At 38.3% G+C, this 21,512-nt stretch overlaps 1 protein-coding gene across 5 annotated transcripts in view; it reads left to right on the top strand.

The window, feature by feature from the left end:
* The window catches only part of LOC102284917 (sperm flagellar protein 2), a 207,936-nt gene that overhangs the window by 16,466 nt on the left and 169,958 nt on the right, over positions 1 to 21,512 (top strand). For all 5 annotated transcript variants that reach the window (XM_070357654.1, XM_070357652.1, XM_070357653.1 and 2 more), the window contains exons 3-6: positions 4,556 to 4,808; positions 7,309 to 7,449; positions 9,024 to 9,088; positions 13,227 to 13,413. In XM_070357654.1, the coding sequence (XP_070213755.1) occupies positions 4,556 to 4,808; positions 7,309 to 7,449; positions 9,024 to 9,088; positions 13,227 to 13,413 (646 nt within the window). The remainder of the gene's footprint in view (positions 1 to 4,555; positions 4,809 to 7,308; positions 7,450 to 9,023; positions 9,089 to 13,226; positions 13,414 to 21,512) is intronic.

Below are 21,512 nucleotides of genomic sequence, written 5' to 3'. Positions count from 1 at the left end.
CCAAACCATATATGATGAGTGAATATATGAATGTTTGTGTCTTAACTACTTTGCAAAGATGCTCAAAGTTGCAGACTATGTTTATTCTTTGTGCTCCAGGCATTGTCCCTGACCCACTGCAGGCACACCATCGTGTTTCTCTAATTGAATAAAAATGACTGACTTTTGAAAGTGTATCTGGTTCTGAATTAGGTATGGAAAACTTAAAAGAACCATACTAATCAGATCATGCATGCAGTATTTCATGTGTACTGAGTTGGCTCTTGTTAGCAAGACCATGGAAGGCCTTTGCATGAAATAGAAATAGGGACCCATATGGATGGAGGTAATCAAAAAGACACAGGTCTTAGTGAATAGGAAAGCCCTTGTGCAAAAAGGTCTTAGTGAATAGGATAGCCTTTGTGCAAAGAACAAAAAGCCCCATTTTGGATGAAGCTGCCTCATGCCAAGGTCCTGGGCTTGGCAAGCTGACCCCAGGGTAGATTTCACACCTTTTCCTGCCTCTGCATAGGTATATGTCCTGAGTATCATCCTGTGTTGCAGCCCTGCCCTTCACTTACTGCAAAGGATGAACTTTCTGTTCCACTGAGCATCATCATATTTCTTAACATGGGGAGATGGATCTATTTGTCTTAACAACCAAATACTATCAACCTTTAGTTCCTAGGACAACCCACTGTTTTTCTAGGGCACGTGATATTCTAAAGAAGACAAACATCAGTAAATCCATGCATCTGAGCTTTCTATTATTCAGTGGGGAAAAGGACCCTTCTTTGTAAAGCTTAATTTTTAAACAGCTGTCTAGTGCCAGAGCTCATGATTTGGGGATTTTTGTGTAATATTTTTATTTTCTTTAGTTTAAAATGTAAACAGTAAACTAAATCTGCATTGCACATAACTTGAAGTTAACTTGCTTTGGAAATTACTTCATCCTAAGAATAACTCATCTAACTCTGAAAGAATTCTGTTTTAGGATATATGTAGTCCAACTCAGAGGGTGAGAAATGAGCAGATTAGTTAAAAAAATAAAAAGTAAAGGAGCATGGATATCCCTGTTCTAATGACCTTTTGAGTTGTATTCCCGTACAAGGTGTCAAGGAGGAGAAGAGACAAGTAATCCCTTGGCAGATAAGGACTGCAGGTAGAGAGGGAGAAGGCTTTTCCCAGAACACATTCTTTATCCCCTCAAGGGTCAGCATTTACATCATATGCTCTGTCTCCAGAGCAAAAATGTCCCAGTGGTTTCTCTAGGTTTAAAAACAACTGTTGATTATCATGGTATACTGATTGAGCATACATTATAACAAGAGTGGACTTCCATCCATTTACATACCAGTTATATTCCCAAAATTTTGGTTGGATATTTAGAATATATATTATTAAAAGCTTCCAGAAAGAAGTACTATTACACCTGGACACTTCGGCCAGACCATAAAAGCCATTTGAAGCCTACCGTGTCACTGAACCCTAGTATTAGCAGGCTACACTGCATTCTGGAGGTTGTGTAAAACAAGTAAGAGGAAGGGTAGTGTGCTTTACTTTCATTGGGCACAGGGCTAAATTTTGATAAAATTTGGAAATGAATGGTGTTTGCTTTTGGATTTTCCTTCCCAAATTATGGTGCCTCTGATCTCTGAAGCCTAAGGGTATGTCAAAGGCAAAACCTCAAAAAGGTGTCCCTCTGGCCATATCTTTGCACGTAAGTGTAGTGGAGAAAACATACAAACTCCTGAGATAAGCAAGACATGAAAAGATGAACTGGGGTGAAAGATCAAAAGTGGGCGTCAGGTGCCCATCCAAGGAATGTGAACGCAAGTCATTGACCTGACCATCCTCTCTCACAATCACACTCTTCAAAGCATGGTCTATATAGTACCCTAATCATTTTAGGTCAATGTTTGTTATCTCAAACTGTAGGTCATTTGTGGGAAAACAAATTGCGACACTGGACATGACATGAGAAGACCTAAAAAAATGTTTTACTTTTGTTGTTGATAAGATTGCCTTGTAGCATTCCTTATCTCTTCTCATTCCTTCTAAGATCTGTTTTATCTTTTATCGATTTAAAATACTTTATTTAAAGTTTGGCCAATGTGGCATGCCATGCTAAATATACTTGACCAAATAGAGGAAATAGGACACTGAGTTATACCACATGACTGGAAAAGGAATTCAGTGTCTTCTGTCAATACGTTTGTTGCCTTGGCCTTTCTATGGCACTGGCTTCTTTATTTATATTTATAAATCATTCCTTTATTTTCCCCACCCCGCCTCCTTTACAGTTAGTAGGCACTTTTAGGCTAGATTTTTAAAAGATTTACAAATACCCCAAAATTGCCTACACATTTTGTGTATATGCATGGATGTGTGTTTTCTTTTCTGGGGAAAAGGTTTCATAGCTCTCATCATATTTCCAAAGGATAGTATATATGATTTAAAAAGTTTAGAATCACTGCTTGAGATCTCTTGAGAAATAATATACTAGAAACAGTATGACAGTATATAAAGTTTGTGTTAAGTGCTATTTACAATAGCTAGGACATGCAAGCAACCTAGATGTCTCTTGACAGTTGAATGGATAAATAAATTGTGATACATATATATAATGGAATATTACTCAGCTATAGAAAGGAATGCATTTGAGTCAATTCTAATGAGGTGGATGACCCTAGAGCCTGTTAAACAAAATGGTGGTTTAGTTGCTAAGTTGTGTCTGACTCTTGGGATCCCTTGGACTGTACCCTCCAGGCTCCTCTCTCCGTGGTATTCTGTAAGCAAGAATACTGGAGTGGGTTGCTAGTTCCTTCACCAGGGATACAAAGTGAAGTAAGGCAGAAAGAAAAAGACAAATGTCGTATATTAATGCATATATGTGGAATCTAGACCTGGAGAAGGGAATGGAAACCTACTCCAGTATTCTTGCCTGGAGAGTTCCATGGACAGAGAAGCCTGGTGGCCTACAGTCCCAGCAACTAACAGACACACACATACACACACACACACACACGTGCGCACGCACAGAATCTAGAAAGATACTGATGAACCTATCTACAGAGCAGCAATGGAGATACAGACATAGAGAACAGACTTTTGGACATAGTGGAGGAGAGAGAAGGTGGGATAATCTGAAAAAGTAGCATTGAAGTATATACATTACCATATGTAAAGTAGATAGCCAGTAAGAATCTGCTGTATGACACAGGGAACCCAAAGCCGATGATTTATGACAACCTAGAGGTCTGGGATGCAGAGGGAGGTGGGGGGAGGTTTTAGAGAGAAAGGACACATGTATACCTATGGCTGATTCTTGTTGATGTGTGGCAGATACCATCACAATATTGTAAAGTTATTATCCTCCAATTAAACATAAAATTTTAAAAGTTTAAGTGCTAAGTGATCTCTCAGCTTCTGAAAATTCAGCAGAGGCCATTGTATCTTCCCTAAATAGTTTTATAGTCTAAAATGAAGTTATTGAGTGAGTAACCCTATAATATTAGAAATTCTGCCAACTCCCTCTGTTCTAAGGTATCCTCTTTTTTCAGGGACAAGATGGGACTTTGACTTATATTCAAGTATATTCAGTATATTTTTTTCTATCAAAGAATGTCACTGATGTTTGAAAGTTAAAGTAAAGAGAAAATGTGCCAGTGGATAAAATTGACATTTGCATCCAGTTTGAACATACGAGAGGCACAAAAGTTGAAAATGCATCTAACATCTTTTTGCTTTTATTCTGCGGCTGTATCCATAGGCTTATTGATGGCCCTTGGTCATTTGAGACCTTTATTGCAACAGTTGCATTAATTTATCACTACTTATTACACTTGTTTTCCTGCTATGAACTGCTAAAGGACAGGGGGTCTTATTCATCTTTGTAAGACCTTAATAATTTTATAAACATTTATTAAATTAAATAAGTTATTGGTATAGTTGGGAGAGTAAATTAATAATGAATTAATTAGTTCTTCTAAAATGTGAGCCTCATTTGATAATAGATGATTCAACAATACATATATTTTAGAAAGTCTTTAGTGATTTTTGAAGAAGTGATATAAACTATACAGTGATGACCTCATGACTCATCTAGTTGTATGGCTAATATTGTGTAACTATTTCTGATAATGCCTGAGAGAATAATGGTGAGAGTCATCACTTTCAGTCATCACTGAAAATAAGGTCATTTTCAGGTGATACCAATTAAAGAAATGGATATTTAAAGTGAAGTTTTGTCTTCTGAGTAAAATATTTTCCAAAACTACAGTTAAGTTTTTCGATTTCGAAGAAGACATTTAGGTATGTTTTTGTACTGACTTCCTGTAGAAATTCTAAAGTAGAAGAGTATATGAAAGTAATGAGTTTTAGTTTAGCCAATCAAGAGAAATAAATGCATGGAGCTAGGGCAATAGACAAAATCTCAATCTGTCTAGAGGATTAAGTGGTTTTTGCAAGGACTGATACATTTAAAAGAACATGGTATTTGGTTATGAAAATCCTCTGATATTTGTTGTTTGCTTTTAACTCAATGTCTTATTATGTGAAATATTTTAATGCCTAGGATTTCCAGTGCCAAACTTAACAATTTTTCTCGCTTGGAGCCCACACTTCACCTTTTGGGTGTGCAATTTGATCAGAATGTGGCCCACAATATCATCACAGAGAAGCCTGGGGCTGCCATGAAACTCTTATATCAGTTGTACATTGCTCTCCAGAGGAAAAAGAAAGGTGTTCAGACTGGAGTGGAAATGCCAACTGTGCAGCCCCTGATGAGCACAAAAGTTCAAAACATGAAAAGCGAGGCTTTTCGAGATGTAAGTACATAAAGAAAAATTATAAACATATCAGAATATAAAGCTTTCTGAAGAGACACGGCAAGGATGTTGCATTTTCAAAGAAGCCCCTTAAAGCATTTATGTCCCTGATTATGTTATTGTCCCTATTCAGGTTTTATCTTTTCTTTCCATTTATTCATTGTTGATGCCTCCCTCCATCCTATCCACTAATCGCCAGTAACTTATCAAATTCTGTTTGCTCCTAGTTCCTTGTGTGTCTTAGGCCTGCTCTTTTTCTTCTATACCCCTCTCACATCCACTCAGATTTCCTGCTGCAACCTATGAATGAATCTCTGATCTTCAGGCTTGTCTCCTAGAGTTTAATCAACTGCTAGGAGAGTCTACCCTCAATTCCACTTTTGTTGGCTGCTTCTTCTCAGAAACCTGCTATTCTACAAATATGTTGTGTTTTGTTAGTTGCTCAGTTGTGTCCAACTCTGCAACCCCATGGACTGTAGCCTGCCAAGCTCTTCTATCCGTAGAATTCTCCAGGCAAGAATACTGGAGTGCATTGCCATTTCCTTCTCCAAAGGAGCTTCTCAACCCAGGAACTGAACCTGGATCTCCTGCATTGCAGGCAGATTCTTTACCATCTGAGCCACCTGGGAAGCTATTCTACAAATATCTTGCCCCTTGATTTGACTAGCATTCAAATTTTTTCACTGAACAGTCTCAACCTGTCTTTCTGTATCTTTTCATAACCCTCAGCATTGTCTGAATGTTATTACACTGGCAGCCTGTCATTGAATGCTGCTGCTGCTGCTAAGTCGCTTCAGTTGTGTCCGACTCTGTGCAACCCCATAGACAGCAGCCCACTAGGCTCCTCTGTCCCTGGGATTCTCCAGGCAAGAATACTAGAGTGGGTTGCCGTTTCCTTCTCCAATGCATGAAAGTGAAAAGTGAAAGGGAAGTCACTCAGTCGTGCCCAACTCTTAGCGACCCCATGGACTGCAGCCCACCAGGCTCCTCCATCCATGGGATTTTCCAGGCAAGAGTACTGGAGTGGGGTGCCATTGCCTTCTCCGTGTCATTGAATAGGACTCATTTATTTCTGCTCTTCCCTCTCTCGTACCCAAGCTCACTGTTCTCCTCTCCCGTCTTCCCCTAAACTTCCCTCCATCTACTCTGCAACCTTCCCAGTACACATAGACTCTTTCTGGGGAACTCCTAGGGCACAGGTAATTCTCACTCTTTGGTGTTAACCACCTCTTGCTGATATTATTGACTTTCATTATTTACCTGTCATATGACCTCATAAGATTTTTAGTTCCTCCAATAAAAAAAATTTGCCTAGTACAATGCTTTGAGCATTGAAAATACTCATTAAATGTCCTTTGATTATTATTTTTAATTGAAGTATAGTTGCTTTACACTGCTGTATCAGTTTCTGCTTTACAGCAGAGTGGGTTTCCTTCCCATTTAGGTCACCACAAAGCACCAAGTAGAATTCTGTGTGCTATACAGTAGGTTCATAGTGGTGTATATATGTCAATTGCAGTCTCTCAATTCATTCATATGTTTGTTCTCAACATCCGTGCGTCTATTTCTGCTTTGCAAATAAGATCATCTTTACCATTTTTCAAGATTCCACATATATGCATTAATGCATAACATTTTTTTCTTTCTGACTTACTTCACTATGTATGACAGTCTCCAGGTCCATTTAAGTCTCTGCAGATGACACAATTTTGTTTCTTTTTTATTACTGAGTAATATTTCATTGTATATATTGATACATAACACATCTTCTTTATCCATCCCTTTGTTGATGGACATTTTGGTTGCTTCCATGTACTGGCTGTTGTAAATAGTGCTGCAGTGAACATTGGAGTGCGTGGTTTTCCCTGGATCATGCCCAGCAGTAGATTGCTGCGTCATATGGTAGTCCTATTTTAGTATTTTGAGGAACCTCCATATTGTTCTCCATAGTGGCTGTGCCAATTTACATTCCCACCAACAGTGTAAGGAGGTTTCCTTTTCTCCACACCCTCTCCAGCATTTATTGTTTTGAGACTTTTTGGTTATGGCCCTTCTGACTGTTGTGAGGTGATATTTCATTGTAGTTTTGATTTGCATTTCTCTAATAATTAGTGATGTTGGGAGCCATCCTAGACACGTGTCCCAGATTGAATTTTTTCTTTCCATGATTAGGCAGGTCATGAAGGTGGAACTGGGAAAGAATTACATTCATTTTTCGTATTGGGGATGCCTTTATTAGCCTTTTAGTATCACCACCCATAAAGAAAATAGACACATTCCATCTGCATAATTTAGGGACTCCCAAATTGTGTTTCAATATCATACTTTTCAAAATTAGTTATTTTGATACTTCCTTCCTAATGTTACCTAGTCCGTCAGTTAATGCTAAGTTTAAAAAATTTGAATGGAAAATTTACATATCTGTGTACCTGTGAGTGTATTACATTGCATATTATTCTGATAAACTGAATAACTAAACTTATGTATATGGAATATTTAGCAACGCTTGAGCAGAAGACGACAAAATGAAATCATGGCCAAAATCCAAGCAGCTATCATACAGATTCCTAAACCCACATCAAATCGTACTCTGAAAACCCTTGATGCCCAAAAATTAATGAAAAAGAAAAAAGAGGCAGAGGTAAGTGATAATCCTTTAACATTGTGTTGTGTTTATCTTAATGAAAGGATGATCTTTCCCTAAGAGAGAAACCTCCCTGAACTTCCTACTTCCTTTTCAAATTACGTCTGGCATTGTCCCTTCTCATTTAAAACACCTGCACTGCATGCATGTCCAATCCATCTTAGTCCATTATTTGTTTAGAAACAGAGAATATAGATTTAGGATATGGATGACAAACTGCTGTTAAACGAGAATACCTGTGTGGACTTTTGTGTGGTGGATTCTGTGGTCACTAGCAAACTGTGCCGGAGTGGGTGCTGTTGTGATGGGTCATGACACCCATGTATACAACAGGGGCCAGTCTAGGTACCCAAAATACCATGTATGTGCCATTACTACTATTTGCTTTTCCTGGATACTTCCTCCCCATGTTGCACTTTCTATGAATCCTAGAAATGTTAAGCGATTTGCTTGCTCTCATCATATTTAGATTTAAGATACACTATTGATAAATATATCTTATTACTTAGACTTATCAGTCATCCATATAGGATACGATCTCATTATATTTCATGGGGGAGCAGTACTATCTGTACATTTTTATACTAATTCCTGTAATCTATACTTCATGCTGCTATAATGATTGTTATTGATATTCTCCCCTTTAACTTAAGATAATAGCTACCATTTATTCATCATCTGCTGTATGTCAGGCTGTGGGTTGGGCACTTCTAATTGTCTTGAATTTGTAAACAACTCTCTAAGTAGGGTATTGCTTTCCCCATTTTTTGGATAAGGAAACTGAGGCTCAGAAAATTGGCATGTTTTACCCAAGTTCACAATGCTGATAAAGCAAAGATTGGCAGATCACTCTGAAGTCTAAATCCATTGCATTTTATTTTAACTCACACTTAATTTTTAATATTAAAATCCTATAGTTAGAGTCTAAAAATGTTACCCACAGAGGCTTTTTTCTGACCCCATTTTAGTAAAAATATTTAATTCTTATGTTTCCTTGAGTTGATTAAAGTTTATGAAAAAGGATTTGCAGTAGGCAGATCAGCTAAAATTAACTTTCCAACAGCAAATTAATAGTGCCTATAGGAGTACAAAAGAAATGTTTAAAACACCCAAGATAATTTTTGAAGAAATATTTACATCCTAAAAATGCTTCAGTTCAGTTCAGTTGCTCAGTCGTGTCCGACTCTTTGCGACCCCATGAACTGCAGCATGCCAGGCCTTCCTGTCCATCACCAACTCCCGGAGTTATTCTCATTTAAAATAATTGTAATTAAAAGTGCACATCCTAACTTTTTGATAATCTTTTTTCTTATTATATGCCTTTTGATGTACTGTCAGAGCTAGACTTGTGAACTGAATAATTCAGATTAAGCAATTTTCACCTTCTTTTAGGTAACTTTAGCCTACACTAGAAGTAACAAATTGGAATAGAAGAATATTCTAGAATATTTATAAATCCTAACTAGCTTGAATTATTAGTACATATCACTTTTAATAAATTTGAATGAAAGTGATAAATGAAAAAGTTTCAATATATTTAGAGGTAAAAAATTGATGAATTTTCTTTAAAGGATGTGGCCAATGAAATTAAGAAGTTTGAAGCATTAATAAAAAAGGATCTCCAGGCAAAAGAAAGGTGAGTTAAAATTATTTTAATAATCAAAAATTTGATTTTTATTTAAAAAAGTTCATTTTACTTTAACTTTTGAATGTTTAGAAGCAGTTTACCTGAAATAGCTATTCCAAGGATGTTTTCACTTTGTAAAGTCTTCATTGATAGAGTATATTAAGGAAGATAAATGATATAAAATTCAGATTAGTTGTTTATTAACAATTTTGTAAATATCAAGAAGGCAAGTGGCTATTATGATTTGTGAGGTTAATTTTTTTTTCTCTGCTATACTTATCACACATACCATTCACTAACATTTTTCCAAGTTACTATCCGTTTACATTTTTCACCGCACTGCCTTTATTAGACTCTAGCTGCTCTCACCTTGCATCCTCAGCATTCAGCACAGGGACCAGCAATAAAGAACTGCTGAATGAGTGTCGACCAAATATCACTAAGAGTTTCAGTGGGTTCTTTACAGAAAGCGCCTGGTTAATGGGCTTCTTTTGCCTAAAGATAAAGATCTTCTCCACTTTTGTTTCCTATCAGGGGTCACTGACTCACAGAAAACAGCTAACGAGGGACTGCATGTATAGAAGCAGCTTGAATTCTTCTGCATTTTTTCATGGAAACTATCCAAAGTCTACTCGTTTACATTTTATAGAATAGGAAATAAATCTCTGTTAAGGAAGAAAAATAGGCACAAATTATATACTTCAGTTCCATATTAATATTTCTGAAGAAAGGGAATAGAGTCAAATGAAGTGGAATAAGACTAAGCTGAAAGAAGAAATGGTGAGGAAGTCAGGTGTGAATGAAAATGAAGTAGAATGCGGAATGTATGTGTTAATTGCCTTTCCTCCTTCCTTCTGCAGAAACTCCTGATGCCCTACTCTAAGCCCTGCTCATGTTTATCTGTGCTTCCCTGACTCCTAAAATAACCACAGCCCAAGCCTACTCTCCCCTGCAGCTGCCATCTGAACCCCTCCACACCCTCCCTGACCTTGGCCCATGAAATCACTCCATTTCTTTCAATTCTTTCACTCATCTCACCAGTCTCATGCTCGGGAGTGACAAACGGATGGTGTCTACCAAAATGACCATCTTAAAATATTGAAATACTTTTAGTGAATGGCATTCTCTGTAGCTCTACCTTCTACTCCTTTCTTGGGACCCCTTGATTTCCACACAGTTAACAAACCAGGATTAACACCAATATGCCAACATCTTCCACTCCCTACATCAGCATCTATTTGGATTAATTAGTGTCATCACCATGTCAGTGGTTAAATATTTGAAAGATCACACCCGCATAAACATTCACTCTAATCTTCACTGCTTTCCCAGCCTGTTCTGAATTTAGACCTCTAAGGTAGCTTTGAAACCTGGAAACCAGAGGGGTTGAATTAGATGGGTGTATTCTTCTCTCCGGAGAAGGCAATGGCACCCACTCCAGTACTCTTGCCTGGAGAATCCCATGGACGGAAGAGCCTGGTGGGCTGCAGTCCATGGGGTCACACAGAGTCAGACACAACTGAAGTGGCAGCAGCAGCAGCATTTTTCTCTCTCTTGTAACAGAAATCAGAATGTAAGCAGCCAAGGGTATGTGTTGTTGCCCCAAGGTTATCAAGGACTGAATCTTCCCTTTCGTTCCACTGTCCTGAAATGTGGCTTTTGTCTTTAGACTCACATTCACAATGTAAGATAGCTTCTAGGCCCCTGGCCATTTGGCCCATGTTCCAATATCAGGAAGGAGGACAGGCAAAAAGTGCATGCTAATTTGCTTCAGTCACGTCTGACTCTTTGCAACCCCATGGACTGCACCCCGCCAGGCTCCTCTGTCCATGGGATTCTCCAGGCAAGAATACTGGATAGGGTGGCCATGTCCTCCTCCAGGGGATCTTTCTGACCCAGGGATTGAACCCACATCTCATTATGTTTCTTGCACTGGCAGGTGGGTTCTTTACCACTAGCACCACCTAGGAAGCCCCAGGCATAAAGTGGGTATCTCTAATCTAAAATAGTTCTTTATACCAGCCTTCCCAGAATGCCCACGTAACATTTCTGCATACACGTTACTGGCCAGAATTCAGTTACATGGCCATAATCTAGCAGAATGGGAGACTGGGAATTGTAGTCTTCATCTGAGTATGTTGTTTCCCTGAATAAAACTGGGGCTCTGCTTTGAAGGAAAAGGGAGGGAAATGGCAGTGTCTATCTCAAGTCCTTTCTCTGAAGAAACCCCCACTTGGTCTTGCCAGAGATTTACCACCAGGGCCCATGAGATATGGACATGCTTACTTCTCAGAGCAGAAGGATAGGGCCTGGGGTCCCTGGAGTCCCTGGATCGGTCACCTCTGACTGTGAGCAGCCCCAGCGGTGACTCCAAATCCCTTCCAGTACACTTCACAAAGGGCATTTCCTCTGATGGACCCCCAGATAAAAAAATGCTGGGAGGTACTGGCCTAGAGCAAACTTTTAAAGAAACAAAAAAGCTATGGTACAATATGGCCTTTCTTAATCCCTGTTATTGACCACTACTTCTTTAGTTCATTCTGAATCCTTAGCTTAGAATCAAGCATGTTCTGGACTCTTCCAGAAATTTCACACTACTTGATGGCAAAAAGCACTAAAATCATCTTTTAGGGTGACCTAAGGAGCAATTTCTGCAGCTGCCTCTTTCAAAGCCTGCTCCCAAAACACTTTCTCATGGATGTCACTTCAAAGTCTGTCGTTTCTTTTGTGAAAGGATGAAATGAATGCTCAGTGAGAGCAATGCAAGAACAACCATTGCTGCTTTTCCCTCACGTATACTCTTTATTCTTTAAAACAAATAGTAAATGCCACCTGCTTTTTTGTTCTTTGTTTCTTTTCTGAGGCTGTTGGCTGCTGTAACTTGACATTTCGAGTCATAGATTTACGTTAGTTTCCTTCTAACAACTGCTTTTTAACACACACATGAATTTAACCAAGGTTCCTATCACTAATAATTCACACTCATACAATTACTAACTCTATGGCAGCTTGGCAAACAGATATAAAGTAAACATAATTATTGCCCCTAAGAAACCCACATCACATAAAATGAATATTTATTCAAGAAAATATCATGTAACTTTCTTCAGGCCTTGATTGGCATAAGACAGAAGATGGGTATATGTATGGTTGGATAGACTGATTGCTGAACAAAGGAGAATCAATATCTTAAGTACATTGGTAGCAGCCAAATACAATGTTGAGGGAGACCTATTAACCCATGCTCAGTGTAAGGCAGACTCTTAAACATCACATTTAAGTAAAAATATAATAAGAATTTTGATGAAGGATCTAAAAAAGTTATGCTACACTTTCATAAATTCATATTAATTTCATTAATTAATATTCATAAGAATTATACTAAATCTTGGTAAATAAAGTTAAAATTTGTCTTTGATCTTCCTGAGGCTTTGCTAGCTACACAATTTCTGCTGAACGACTCTCAGTTGACAGAATACAATCAAAGGTTGAGCACCTGCTGATAAAATAACCAGAATTTCAGTGTGTAATTTTTTTGAAATTGTATTATACTTGTATAGTGCTTCGTAGCATATGATTTGAAATTTAGCAAACATCATCTACATGTCAGTACTGTGAGGCATGGGTACATAGAAAAGTAAAAATAGTATACTTTTCTTTGCTCAGAGTTCAGCTGGAAGCAGCAAATATAGAAATAATGAACTATAATAAAATATGATCTGTGCCATAAATATGTGATTATTAAGTAGAACTAATTATAATTTAAGAATTTTGATTCAACTATGTAAATGGGTTTGATCTTTGATTTAATAAAACTGTATGTACTCAGATTAGGAAAGAACATGTGTGATTATTACTTTGTTAAACATGAATTAACTATGCTTTCATAAAAACACTTCTGTCTGTATGAGAATTGATGACTGTTTAATCCCTGAATACCATAATAATGTTTCCCTGTCTTTTGAATAACATTATAAGTTATATTTTAAATTGAACACTGAAGTTCTAATATTTGCTTTAATGCTTGTATTAATAAATGAACAGAGCACCCAAGGGAGCCATCCCCTGAGGTCTTCCTCTATAGTCACAAGTAGTGGTGTGTGATTGAGTTGTACTTTCAAATCTAAATAAAAACTATTGTTCTTAGTGCATCCAAGACTTCTCTAGATACAGCAGGCCAGACGACCACTGATTTGTTAAACACTTATTCAGATGATGACTACATTAAAAAAATCCAAAAACGCCTTGAAGAAGATGCTTTTGCACGAGAGCAAAGGGAGAAAAGACGGCGGAGACTCTTAATGGATCAGTTAATAGCTCATGAAGCCCAAGAGGTAAGATGTGTAGTTATTGATTAAATAAAAGTCCTGGAAATTTTTACAAAATACAGTCTTTTATACACTCTTATGTATATCTTCTGTATGTGCTATGTGCTACTCTGAATCAGCGTTTCATCTTCACACCATGGCGGCAAATACACTCAGGAAAAAAAGTACATACAACACTTAGCAAAGAATCTAAAATCTGGTGATGCTTATGCAGCGTTTTGAATTTACTTAATTGTACACTGAATTGTACATTTAAAAATGGTTGAAATGGTAAATTTTATATTGCATATATTTTACCACAATAAAAAATACTGACAAAATAGGAATCTAAAAGTTATGGCAACCATGTTTATCTGTTGTTACTTTTAGAGGAAAAAGAGAACTTTTTGTCCCAGGTTTACTGAGGTATAATTGACAAATAAAAATTGTATATATTTAAAGTATATAATTGATGTTTTGATATATGTATGCATTGTGAAATGATTACCATAATCAAACTAATTAGCACACCCATCACCTTAACAAAAAAAAAAAGTTACCATTTGTGTGTGTGTGTTTGGTGAAAATACTTAAGATCTGCTTTTGTTCAAGTTCAACTTTTTTAGATTCCACATTTAGTAAGATTATGTAATATTTGTCTCACTATGTCTGGCTTATTTTTCTTGGTGTAATGTTCTCCAGGTTTAAACATATTATCACAAATGATAAGATTTTCTTCTTTTTTAAAGATTGATCATATTCTATATATGCATGCATGTGTACTAAGTCACTTCATTTGTGTCTGACTCTTTGTGACCCTATGGACCATAGCCCACAGTGGGTTGTCATGTCCTCCTCCAGGGGATCTTACCAACCTAGGGATTGAATCCACATCTCTTATGCCTCCTGCATTGGCAGGTAGGTTCTTTACCACTAGCGCCACCTAGAAAGCTCATTCTAGATATAAATATATACATATATATATATATTTATGTGTGTGTATATATATATATAAAATATTTATATATATAAAGAAAATGTGACATGCATATCTATACTCACTTAAGTGTCCATTCATCCACCAATGGACACTTAGATTGTTTCTGTATCATGGCCGTTGTGAATAGTGCTGCAGTGTACATAGGGTTGCAAACATCTCTTTGAGATACTGATTTCATCTCCTTTCATTTCCATTGGATATATACCCAGAAGTAGGATTTCAGGGTCATATGGTAATTCTATTTTTAATTTTTAAAGGAAGCACTATACTATTTTCCACAGTGGCTATACCACCTTACATCCCAGCAACAGTTTACAAGGGTTCCATTTTTATCACATCCTTGCCAACACTTATCTCATTTTTGTTTTATGTTTTTTGATAATAGCTATTGGAAACAGTATCAGACTTTATTTTGGGGGGCTCCAAAATCACTGCAGATGGTGACTGCAGCCATGAAATTAAAAGATGCTTACTCCTTGGAAGGAAAGTTACGACCAACCTAGATAGCATATTGAAAGGCAGAGATATTACTTTGCCAACAAGGGTCCGTCTGGTCAAGGCTATGGTTTTTCCAGTGGTCATGTATGGATGTGAGAGTTGGACTGTGAAGAAGGCTGAGTGCCAAAGAATTGATGCTTTTGAACTGTGGTATTGGAGAAGACTCTTGGGAGTCCCATGGACTGCAAGGAGATCCAACCAGTCCATTCTGAAGGAAATCAGCCCTGGGATTTCTTTGGAAGGAATGATGCTAAAGCTGAGACTCCAGTACCTTGGCCACCTCATGCAAAGAGTTGACTCATTGGAAAAGACTCTAATGCTGGGAGGGATTGGGGGCAGGAGGAGAAGGGGACGACAGAGGATGAGATGGCTGGATGGCATCACTGACTCGATGGACGTGAGTCTGAGGGAACTCCAGGAGTTGGTGATGGACAGGGAGGCCTGGAGTGCTGCGATTCATGGGATCGCAAACAATCGGACATGACTGAGCGACTGAACTGAACTGATTCTAACAGAAATTTGCAACAGTGCCCAGTTGTGAATATGACTGATGACAAAAGTAAAGTCCAATGCTGTAAAGAACAATATTGCATAGGAAACTGGAATGTTAGGTCCATAAATCAAGATACATTAGAAGTGTTCAAGCAAGAGATGACAAGAGTGACCATCAACATTTTAAGCATCAGTGAACTCAAACAGACTGGAATGGGTGAATTTAATACACATGACCGTTATACCTACTACTGTGGGCAAGAATCCCTTAGAAGAAATGGAGTAGCCCTCATAGTTAAAAAAAGAGTACTTGGGTGCAAACTCAGACAGCGTGATCTCTGTTCATTTCCAAGGCAAACCATTCAACATCACATTAATGCAAGTCTATGGCCCAACCAGAAGAAGCTGAAGTTGAACGGTTCTATGAAGACCTACAAGACCTTCTAGAACTAACACCCCCAAAAGATGTCCTTTTCATCATGGGGGAATGGAATGCCAAAGTAGGAAGTCAAGAGATACCTAGAGTAACAGGCAAAATTGGCCTTGGAGTACATAATGAAGCAGGGAAAAGGCTAACAGAGTTTTGCCAAGGGAAAGCACTGGTCATAGCTAACACCCTCTTCCAACAACACAGGGGAAGACTCTACACATGGACATCACCAGATGTTCAATACAAAAATCAGATTGATTATATTCTTTGCAGCCAAAAATGGAGAAGCTGTATACAGTCAGCAAAAACAAGGCCGGGAGCTGACTATGGTTCAGATCATGAACTCCTTATTGCCAAATTCAGACTTAAACTGAAAAAAGTAGGGAAAATCACTAAACCATTCAAGTATGGCCTAAATCAAATCCCTTATGATTATACAGTGGAAGTGAGAAATAGATTCAAGGGATTAGATCTGATAGAGTGCTTGAAGAACTATGGACAGAGGTTCATGACATTGTACAGAGGCAGTGATCAAGACCATCCCCAAGAAAAAGAAATGCAAAAAGGCAAAATAGTTGTCTGAGGAGGCATTACAAATAGCTGAGAAAAGAAGAGAAGCTAAAGGCAAAGGAAGAAAGGAAAGATATATCCATTTGAATGCAGAGTTCCAAAGAATAGAAAGGAGACATAAGAAAGCCTTCCTAAGTGATCAATGCAAAGAAATAGAGGAAAACAATAGAATGAGAAAGACTAGAGATCCCTTCAAGAAAATTAGAGATACCAAGGGAACGTTTCATGCAAAGATGGACACAATAAAATTGGACAGAAATGGTATGGACCTAACAAAAGCAGAAGATATTAGGAAGAGGTGGCAACAATACACAGAAGAACTATACAAAAAAGATCTTCGTGACCCAGATAACCACTATGGTGTGATCACTCACCTAGAGCCAGACATCCTGGAATGGAAGTCAAGTGGGCCTTAGGAAACATGACTACGAACAAAGCTGGTGGAGATGATGGCATTCCAGTTGAGCTATTTCAAATCCTAAAAGTTGATGCTGTGAAAGTGCTGCACTCAATATGCCAGCAAATTAGGAAAACTCAGCAGTGGCCACAGGACTGGAAAAGGTCAGTTTTCATTCCAATCCCAAAGAAAGGCAATGCCGAAGAATTTTTAAACTACTGCATAGTCGCACTCATCTCACATGCTAGCAAAGTAATGCTGAAAATTATCCAAGCCGGGAGTCAAAAGTATGTGAACCGTGAACTTCCATATGTTTAAGCTGGATTTACAAAAGACAGAGGAAGCATAGATCAAATTGCCAACATCTGTTGGATCATTGAAGAAGCGAGAGAATTCCAGAAAACATGTACTTCTGTTTTATTGATTATGCCAAAGTCTTTGATTGTGTAGATCACAACAAACTGTGGAAGATTCTTCCAGAGATGGGAATACCAGACCACCTTACCTGCCTCCTGAGAAATCTGTTTGCAGGTCAAGAAGCAACAGTTAGAACCAGATATGGAACAACAGACTGGTTCCAAACTGGGAAAGGAGTATCTCAAGGCCGTATATTGTCACCCTGCTTATTTAACTTATATGCAGAGTACATCATGCAAAATGCTGGGTTGGATGAGGCATAAGCTGGAATCAAGATTGCCGTGAGAAAAATCAGTAACCTCAGATACACAGATGACACCATCCTTATGGCAGAAAGTGAAGAGGAACTGAAAAGCCTCTTGGTGAAAGTGAAAGAGGAGAGTGAAAATGCTGGCTTAAAACTCAACATTCAGAAAACTAAGATCATGACATCTGGTCCCATCACTTCATGGCAAATAGATGAGGAAACAATGGAAACAGTGACAGCCTTTATTTTCTTGGGCTCCAAGATCACTGCAGATGGTGACTACAGCCATGATATTAAAAGACCCTTGCTCCTTGGAAGAAAAGCTATGATAAATATAGATAGCATATTAAAAAGCAGAAACATTACTTTACTGACAGAGGTTTGTCTTGTCAAAGCTGTGGTTTTTCTAGTAGTCATGTATGGATGTGAGAGTTGGGCTATATAGAACACAGAGCAGAGAAGAATTGATGCTTTTGAACTGTGGTGTTGGAGAAGACTCTTGAGAGTCCCTTGGACTGCAAGGAAATCCAAACAGTCCATCCTAAAGGAAATCAGTGCTGAATATTCATTGGAAGGACTTATACTGAAGCTGAAACTCCAATACTTTGGCCATCTGGTGCGAAGAACTGACTCCTTGGAAAAGATCCTGATGCTGGGAAAGATTGAAGGCAGGAGGAGAAGGGGATGACAGAGGATGAGATGGTTGGATGGCATCACTGACTCAATGGACATGAATTTGAGCAAGCTCTAGGTGTTGGTAATGGACAGGGAAGCCTGGTGTGCTGCAGTCCTTTGGGTCGCAAAGAGTTAGACACTACCTGGCAACTAAACTGAACTTACTCTAACAGATGGTTTTGATTTGCATTTTCTGATGATTAGGAGTGTTGATCACCTTTCCATATACCTGTTGGCCATTTGTTTGTCTTCTTTAGAGAAATGTCTTTTCAGGTCCTTTGACCATTTCTAAATCCGGGCGTTTGGTTTTTGGCTATCGAGTTGTTTGAGTTCCTTGTATATTTTGGATATTAGCCAACATGTATGGTTTGCAAATAGTACTCTTCCCTATCTATTTGTACTTTTGTTGCCTGTGCTTTTAGGGTCAGATTAAAAAATTAATTGCCTAGACCAATGTCAAGATGTGTTTTTCCCTACATTTGCTTCTGTTAGTTTTATAGTTTTTGATCTTATGTGTAAGTCTCTAATCCGTTTTGAATTGATTTTTATACGTGGTATGAGATGAGGGTATAGTACCATTCTATTGCATGTGGATATCCAGTTTTTCCAGAACCATGTGTTATAGAGACATCTATAACATTCCTCCATTGTGTAGCCTTGGCACCCTTACTGAAAGTCAGTTGACTGCACATATGTGGATTTATTTCTGGGCTCTTTATTCTATTCCATTTTCCTATAGTTCTGTTTTTATTTCAATACCATACTATTTTGAGTACTGAAGCTTTGTAATTTATTTTGAAATCAGGAAGCTTGATATTCTTCTTACTCCAAACTGGTTTGGCTCTTTGGAGTCTTTTCTGGCTCCAAATGAATGTTAGGATTGTTTTTGTATTTCTGTGAAAATGCTATTGGAATTTGGTTAGGAATTGCATTGCATCTGTAGATCACTTTAGGTATTATGGACATTTCAATGTTATTAGTTCTTCAAATCCATGAACATCTTTTTCATTTATTCATATCTTCTTCAGCTCTTCTTATTAATGTTTTTTAGTTTTCAGTGTATAGATCTTTTGCCTCCTTGGTTGAATCTATTCTTACATTTTTTTTTAACTTTTATGCTATTGTAAATGGGATTGGTTTCTTATTTCCATTTCAGATAATTCTTTGTTAGTGTGTAGGAACAAGAATTATTTTCATATGTTTATTTTGTGTGTCCTGCAGTTTTACTGAATTTGTTTTTTGGTTCTAACATTTTTTTGTGTGAAAGTCTAGAGTTTTCTGTATGTAAAAAGCATGTCATCTGCAAACAGAGACATTTTACTTTTTCCTTTATGATTTAGATGCCTGCTTTTTCTTTTTCTTTCCAATTTCCTTGGCTAGGATTTCCAGTACCAGTAGAAATGGTGAGAGTGGACGTCTTGTCTTATTTTTTATGTTTGAGGAATGGTGAAAACCTAAAAGCTTTTAGCATCATATTTTAGGTATGATGTTAACTGTGAGCTTATCATATATGACCTTTATTATGTTGAGTTACATTCCTTACCTAATTTGTTGAGAATTTTTATCATGAAAGGATACTGAATTTTTTCAAGTTTTTTTTCTATATTAATTGATACTATCAAAAAGGGAGCACTTAAATGAAAACATGGAAAATTCGTTAGACCTGTCAGTTTGATCTACTCCAGTGGCCCTCAAAGTGTGGCCCTTGGACCAGCAGCATCAGCATCACCAGGAAACTTTTAGGAATGTGAATAATTAGGTCCCACCTCAGACCTTCTGAGTCAGAACTCGAATCACAGCTCTCTGGCTTGGGGCCCATCATCTGTGTTAATAGGCCCTCCAGGTGATTTGATTCAGCTATGGATTGAGAATCACTGATCAACTCTTACATTGAACACATATTTACTGGATCTCTTCTATGCTCTGGAACTTGTCCTAGGCCTAGGATACAACAGTGAACAAGAATAACAGGAAACCTGCTCTCACAGAGCTTGCTGTTTGGGGGGGATCTGTAAACAACCAACTACATTGGAGTGTGGAGGTGCAATGAAAGTGAGGAGAGGAAAGTCCAGCTCTGGCCTGCCTCAGAGACCATTTCTAGAGTAGGAGAGCACTGAAGCATGAGGGAGGGTTGAAGTTAGACAATTGAAGATGGGAGTGGTTCTGGGTATAGGGTGAGGAGTTAGTTTCCAGCAGAGGTAGAGATGTGGAAGGTAAAGTGTGTCTTCAGAGAGAATATTGCATAGATGGCTCAGGGCTTTTAGCAAATTAAATGTTATCTGGCAGGAGTCCCCAGAGGCCAAGCCATCAGAGGCCTTATAAGCTGTAAAGAGGGACTGTGTGGATCACAATAAACTGTGGAAAATTCTTCAAGAGATGGGAATACCAGACCACCTGATCTGCCTCTTGAGAAATTTGTATGCAGGTCAGGAAGCAACAGTTAGAACTGGACATGGAACAACAGACTGGTTCCAAATAGGAAAAGGAGTTCGTCAAGGCTGTATATTGTCAACCTGTTTATTTAACTTATATGCAGAGTACATCATGAGAAACGCTGGACTGGAAGAAACACAAGCTGGAATCAAGATTGCTGGGAGAAATATCAATAACCTCAGATATGCAGATGACACCACCCTTATGGCAGAAAGTGAAGAGGAACTCAAAAGCCTATTGATGAAAGTGAAAGTGGAGAGTGAAAAAGTTGGCTTGAAGCTCAACGTTCAGAAAATGAAGATGATGGCATCCGGTCCCACCACTTCATGGGAAATAGATGGGGAAACTGGAAACAGTATCAGACTTTATTTTTCTGGGCTCCAAAATCACTGCAGACGGTGACTGCAGCCATGAAATTGAAAGACTCTTACTCCTTGGAAGGAAAGTTATGACCAACCTAGATAGCATATTCAAAAGCAGAGACATTAATTTGCCAACAAAGGTTCGTCTAGTCAAGGCTATGGTTTTTCCAGTGGTCATATATGGATGTGAGAGTTGGACTGTGAAGAAGGCTGAGCACTGAAGAATTGATGCTTTTGAACTGTGGTGTTGGAGAAGACTCTTGAGAGTCCCTTGGACTGCAAGGAGATCCAACCAGTCCATTCTGAAGGACATCAGCCCTGGGATTTCTTTGGAAGGAATGATGCTAAAGCTGAAACTCCAGTCCTTTGGCCACCTCATGCGAAGAGTTGACTCATTGGAAAAGACTCTGATGCTGGGAGGGATTGGGGGCAAGAGGAGAAGGGGATGACAGAGGATGAGATGGCTGGATGGCATCACTGACTCGATGGATGTGAGTCTGAGTGCACTCCGGGGAGTTGGTGAGGGACATGGGGTTGCAAAGAGTCGGACACGACTGAGCGACTGATCTGATCTGATCTGATCCTGAGTGCAAAGGGGAACAAGA

The sequence above is a fragment of the Bos mutus genome, chromosome 20 (assembly GCF_027580195.1).
Source record: "Bos mutus isolate GX-2022 chromosome 20, NWIPB_WYAK_1.1, whole genome shotgun sequence".
In the NCBI taxonomy this organism is placed as follows: Eukaryota; Metazoa; Chordata; class Mammalia; order Artiodactyla; family Bovidae; genus Bos; species Bos mutus.
Note: the sequence above shows the minus strand (reverse complement) of the source record. Positions and strands in the feature narration are given on the sequence as shown.